At 48.0% G+C, this 6,617-nt stretch overlaps 1 protein-coding gene across 1 annotated transcript; it reads left to right on the forward strand.

The window, feature by feature from the left end:
• The first annotated feature begins 3,284 nt into the window (after positions 1-3,284).
• LOC144127638 (uncharacterized) lies at positions 3,285-6,235 on the forward strand. Its single transcript, XM_077660597.1, has 3 exons — positions 3,285-3,362; positions 4,633-4,833; positions 5,658-6,235. Exons 2-3 carry the CDS (start codon positions 4,701-4,703, stop codon positions 6,233-6,235), a joined length of 711 nt encoding a protein of 236 aa, XP_077516723.1. The 5' UTR covers positions 3,285-3,362; positions 4,633-4,700.
• Positions 6,236-6,617: the final 382 nt, after the last annotated feature.

A 6,617-nucleotide genomic window follows, 5' to 3' on the forward strand; every position in this document is an offset into this window, starting at 1 on the left:
AATAAGGCAGCGGCAGACAGTGGCGGCGTAGAAAAGTAGGAGGCGGTGTGAAGATGACATTGGCATCGCGAACACAGTCATAGGAGATAGGCACAATCAGAGAAGAGCACGCAGGAATATCGGTATATTCTGCGACAAAAACTTTTGCAGAAACAGGGGCGCCACAAATTTCCGGGATTCGGCAACGTAGAGAGCGCTACTTGAGCCCGAGCACAGTCGATGACCATGTCGTGGAGCGATAGGAAGTCCCAGCCCAAGATGATCGAATGCGAACATGACGGCAGAACGATGAACTCTGCCAAATATAAAATGTCTTCTCTGACTACTCGAGTAGTACACGCTGCTAACGGCTGGATGAGGTGAGCACTTGCAGTTCGTAGCGACAGGCCAGAAAGAGGCGTCTTCACTTTCCTCAAACAGCGGCAAAGCGCTGCACCCATGACAGAAACCGCAGCACCGGTGTCGACAAGCGCCATCACAGATACACCCTCTACAAAAACTTCAATTAATTTAGCGGCAGACAAACGAGGCCTTTCAAATTTCGACGACAGCGCAGTTCTCGCCTCAGGAACTGCGGCACCTAGTTTTCCTCTTGTGTGGCCGAGGGAAGCTTTCGCATCGGAGAGATGGAGCGCCGATGTGGAGAAGGCGAACGGCGTCCAAGGAAGACGGTGCGCTCAGGAGACAGAGAACGGCTTAGCGGCGGGTCAGCACGAGGTGAATACTAACGCTGAGGCCAGTAGCCGGAGGTTGCGCAACAACGTCCGCATATGTCAGCGGGGCAGCGAGAGGTGTGGGCTGAGGGACTTGCAGGACAGCCTCAGCGACCTGTTCTTGAATGGTGTGCCGCAGATTCGCAGTTGTTTGTGGTGATGGCTCTTGATCGCGTGAAAAGCGATGACTGGTCTCTTGCATTGTTCAGGCCATCAAGCGAGTCGACGTTCGTGGTGTTTTGCGTGTCAGAGCCCTCTGCTTGCATAGCTCGTCAAAGCTCTGACATAGGTTGAAGACTTCCACGACGATGCGCAGGTCTCGCGCCAACAACATCTGAAAGGCGTCGTCATCAATGCACCTGAGAATATGCCTGATCTTGTCGGTTTCAGATATCTGTGCGTTCACCCTCTTGTACAGATCAACGACATCCTCAATGTAACTCGTGAAGTTCTCCCCTACCTGCTGCGACCACGCATGCAAGTGCCGTACGGCCGAATACCTCTGAGAAGTTTGCTTTGAAAACGGCCATGACGTAATGTCCGCCTCGTGCTTCTGATACCACAGATTCCCCACGCCCGTCAGGTAGAAAATCACATTGGTGAGTTTGGTTTCTGCGTGCCACTTGTATGCGCTCACCCGCTCATACGATGTGAGCCAATCCTCAACATCATGGTTGTCCGTGCCGCTGAAATTAGCGGGGTCTCGCTGGCGCCGAGAACCAGTAGAGACGATGGCAGCTGGGCTCACTTGTACGGCTTGGTGGTTAGGCATCGCGGTAGGGGGCAGCGTTTGGTTGCATAGTTTCAGGGCTAGAGGATATTACCCGGCACCTGCGCCAAATGTAAGGTGGGGTTTATTCGGAGAAGCTTCTTAACGGCAGCAGGGTCAACAGCAGTCTGAGGTCAGCTAGTCAAGCCAGAAGCGTGCATCAGGCAATGACCATGCGGCTAGCGCGTATGCTCGTCTTCCTTACATCAACTAACATTTTAACGAATTTTAGACAAAGCCGCCCTCATCCCGACACTTTAGGATCCACATTTCGCCTTGGCAGTTCTTGCCTTGCTGCTGAGCTTTCGTAGTGCAATTCGTAGCCGCAGCATGAGGAAAGCTTGGGTTAGGCGCCTTTGCAGATCATGGCAATGTGGAAAGCTGTATGCGAGTTTGCACGTGTCCAAGTTAGCATTCGTAAGCGAGAAGAGGGAAACAGTTAAGACCTCATGCTCGTGGTCACGGAAGACCTTATCGGCATGCTGCAGCAGGCTCATAACGTGAGGTGAAGGACGAGTGAGGGGGCTTCGTTGCGACTGCGACCGATACGACTTCAGCTTTAATAGCTGGTCGTTTTGTTCTACAGGCTCTGCTTCAAGACTCTCCTTGCATGTGCTGCACACCTTGTACTTCTTGGTCACGCTATGGGTGATGTACCCAGACACATAGACCAGCGACTCCATTTGCACCTCATCAAGGGGGAGGGGGAGCAACATCGTCAAGAAGGCTGTCGTTCAAGATCTCATCTCCTGCTGCCTTCACACCGTTCTTCAAAGCTGCTTTTTTAATTTCAATGAACTCAATGAGGTCTACTGTGTCATCGATGCCATAGTTTCCCTTGGTGCTTGGATTAAAGAACTGGCTCAACATTATGAGCCTGAGCATCAGTTTAAACTCTAGTGGCCTCGGCACTGGGTGTCTTGAGCGAATGCAGGAGAAGAGGTTCTCCAGGGCATCCTGTGACAGTCCGCACAACAACACAAACTTGAACTTGTGCACACTTACCGCCGTATTCAAGAACGACACTTAAGGTGTGACTTAAGTTCGTGACTTAAGTTCTGAGTAAAGTATGAGTGGCGAAGGAAGTTTCAAAAACGGCACTTAAGCAGCACTTATGAAACTAGCGCTTTTAGATGTAAGTAGGCGCCATGGGAACGAGGCTAAGCAAACATTTCGGTATATCTAATAAATTCATGAACAAATAAAGAACAGAAGCGCCAAAACAGCGCTGCTAATACATAGTACAAGTCTCAACTAACGTTTTAACAACAACAAAAAGTTTTTTTCGCCTAGCTTTGGAGAACTAATATTACTTGTCTGGCCACAAACAAAGACGTCACTATAGTAGCGCGCGTAGTACTGCTCCTGTCGACGTCGTAGTCTTTCCGCTCGCGCGCGTCCATCGGTTGCATCATCGCCAGCATCGCCAGCTCTTTGTCTCTGCTTTATATTGTTATCGCGCATTTTAATTGTAAATTCACTGCTTGTATCGTATATATTTTGGTCTTATATTTATTGATAGTGTGTAGTCATTTGTAGTGTGTTTTGTTTTCTGTACTGCGTTATTCTTTGGTGCTGTGTTGCGACGCGCGCGTGATGGAGAAAACGGAGAAGGGCAAAATTAACTTCTCCAGAGTAGAGCGAGATCTTCTTCTCGACCTCGTCGACAAGCACAAGGCCGTACTAGAGAACAAGAGAACTGATGCAGTGTCAGTTGCACGGAAAAGGAAAGAGTGGGAGCTTATAGAAACCCAGTTCAACTCCAGTCACAACGTGAGCCCACGGACATGCATGGCTCCAGCTGAAGAAATGCTGGGAGAACTGGAAAAATAAGTGGCGAAAGGCGAAAGCGGACGACAACCGGGAGATATTTAAGACCGGTAAGTCCTGTTTTCTTTCATCTTTGATTCTTTTTTGCTGACGAATTCAGAGGTTCTCTCCCAGATTACAGAACTGTTCCGATTGCTTGCTGCCTGCATTTTATGACTAGATTCCCCCTCCGCCCCTCAAAAAAAAAATACAGAGAATGTTTACGACATTCGAATCTGAGCGAAAGCATGAATTTGTGCTACGTAGAAGACGACGGTGAGCAGGCAGTGCCGCGGGACGGAGCAAATAAAAGTCGAAGACGACGCTAATTCACGGCGCGAGAATGTGGAGCAGTTTAACAAGAGGTGTGTTCGCTCCGACGGTAGCGTAGTGGTCTCGCCCAACAGCCGTTAAAGATCTGTTCGCGCAGCCGCGGGTTCGATTCCCGTTCGTTGGTATTGATCGAATTTCCTTTTTCATAATTTGACCTCAGCTATATATATACCTCAGCACATAAGGAGTGATCGACTGCATTAAAAAAAAGTTTATCCATACTATTTCAATGCTAGTAATCATGGTCATGAACAAAGCTCAGTTAACAGTTTCTGTTGGGACATGATGGATTTTGGTTACTTAAATTAAGCATTTTAAAGACTGTCTATGAAGCCAGTGAGCCCAGCTCCACTGTGCTCTACATTAATAACGCCCTAAAATTGAAAAGAAGTTGCCCACTCTGCCTGCTTCTGGTCTTTTGACGTTACACCTAACATTTTGCTTTCCGTCGCTCGCTGTGTTGTCCTTAACTTAAGCTGAACCCTTTTCGTTAGCCTCCACTTTTCTCTTGAGGAACAGTGGTACACTGACATTCATGATCTAAGAAAACCTGCCATATGCACTCCATTCCATTCTTATCCTACTATTATTTCCGTTGATGATTCGGATCAGCTGTCACTAGTTGCCCTAAGTGACCTGTTCCTCTGCCACTTCCAGCACCTCGCTACCAATTGTGAACTGTGAGGTGCTGGAACTTGTGCTGCCAATTTTCTTGCTGTGCGTTTTCACCGCCACAGTTAGTATCTAGCTTTCACGCACCCGCAGTTTGGAGTCAGCATGTTTAAGGTTGTTTCACCCGGAGAGTATTACTAAATAAATGCAAATATCGTGCTTCTGTCAGAGAAAAAGGCTCCTGCTTGCGCGAATAAACATGCATGTTTTCGTTGCTTCGTAGCGCTTAAATTCTGAAAGATACTTTGGCGTTCATGTCGAATGTGCTTAGTGTTTGTGAATATTCATCGAGGAATTTTTCCAGTGGTTGTAACAGCGCTTTCTGTGAATACCTAGGCGGCGGCTCAGCGGCCCCCAGCCAGCTCACTGAAGACCTGCAAAGAGTTGGCAGTGTCGCATCCCACATGGGGGTTCGCTTGGCGAACCCCTTCGACAGTGATCGCCACCAAGCAGACCCAGGCGGCGAGTCCCAACCCACACCATCGGTGGCCGCCCTGCTTTCGCGCACTCAAGATGGTTCTATTCCAGGAGCCAGTGGTATGACTTATTTTATATGTATATATATATATATATATATATATATATATATATATATATATATATATATATTGTACTGCAAGCTCCAAAAAATATATATGAGATTATTTTTCTTGGAATACATATTCTGTGTATGTACTGCTTTTCTGTTTTTATGCCTAGAGGGTTAGATGAAACACTCCAGCAAAATGAATTGCAGCATCCCTGCCTGGCGCTTGTGTCTGACCATTTTTGCTGTTGTAGGCTGCTTCTGTGCTTATTATTTTGTTTTTTTTTCTGAGCATATGAGCTCTTCTGTCATTAAAAGTGTGCATAACAGCTGTAGCCATGTCCAATTTTCTGGGCCATCTGTGTTGTCTTGACCTGTCATAAAAATATTGGCCTGTGTGACCAGTGTTATCAAAGCTACAGCTAAGAGGTGCGAATGCACTGGCCGAACATATTTTCTAAGGTGGTCATCCAAGGAGCATGATTGGCAGTGTATGTGACGAATGTATTCCGGAAATGTTTCCCTTCGAAGCAGGCTAAGTGCATGTTTTATGCCTCCTGTTTTGTTACATAAACGAACTCTAACGGAAGCATTGATTGAGTTACTGCATGACCAAAAATGGTAAAATGTCACCTGAAGGACATTGAAAGCAACGAATACAAGCGTACAAAATAGCGCAGAATGCGTTTAAAGTACCCACTTCATTGTAAACCATTCAAAGGCTAAGGTAGCCTACAGTACTAGCAAATATTGAAGTGTTTCTTGATCTAAAGCGACATTGCATTGGATTTGCCCTCATTTCAAGGTCTAATAGCAAGCACTTCCTCCGCATTAGGTGATGCAGAGGACCCGCTGTGGTCCTGGCACTATGAAGAGGGTAGCCCGCAGCAAGATGAGCAAATGGAAGAGGAGCCAGTGGCCATGGCAGCCTCCTTAACATCAGCCACAACGGCAACCGCAGCACCCTCGGTGCTTCCTGCTGCCTCTACAGCAAGGGCAGCAGGTACCAGCCGCATGAGCTCACAGAGGCAGTCGCCTGCTGTGCCCTCTGCGCCAAGCGGTTTTTTTGTTCCGGCAACACCGGCAGCCGCAGCACCCTCACCCTCAGTGCTTCCTGCTGCCTCTGCAGAAAGCGCAGCAGGTACCAGCCGCACTGCGGGCATGCATAGGCAGTCGCTGGTCGAGCAAGAGGTAGCAGCTCGCCTTAACGATATTTCTGCCGAGAGGGCACAAAAGTGTAAAGAGCACCGGCTGCGGATGAGACTCTTACGAGCAGACCACCGCGACAAGCTCGCAAAGCGAGCGGCAGTCCATCAGCTCGAGATGGAAAATCTTAAGCTTAAGAATGACTTGAAACGGTCGAAAAAGATCCTTTTGGAGCTGCAGATAAAAGCAGTAAAGGGGGAACTGTGAGGAGGGTGATGTTGGAGTTGGGGCAGGGGGACATAATCTGAAAAATGAAAGCACTGCAACTATGGCCAAGTCGCCTGAGAGAAGGGATGAAGTGGGGGGGGGTATACAAATAAGGAGCCAGATGAAGTCGATATAATGCCAGACGGTGTTCTTTAATGTGCACTGACATCGCATAGAACACAGGAGTCTGCAATTTGCCCCCTAACGAATGCAGCTGCCACAGCCAAGAGGCTAGTACCATAGCCCCTGAGCCATCGCAGCAGGTGAAAAATTTGTAACCTCTTATAGGAGCTCTGAAAGGGGCTCTAGTAAAGTTACAATATGCCTGGGACGTTAAAGCATGCCAGTTCACGAATATTGTGTAGCAAGAATTTTTTTAACG

Source organism: Amblyomma americanum, chromosome 4, assembly GCF_052857255.1.
Source record: "Amblyomma americanum isolate KBUSLIRL-KWMA chromosome 4, ASM5285725v1, whole genome shotgun sequence".
NCBI lineage: Eukaryota > Metazoa > Arthropoda > Arachnida > Ixodida > Ixodidae > Amblyomma > Amblyomma americanum.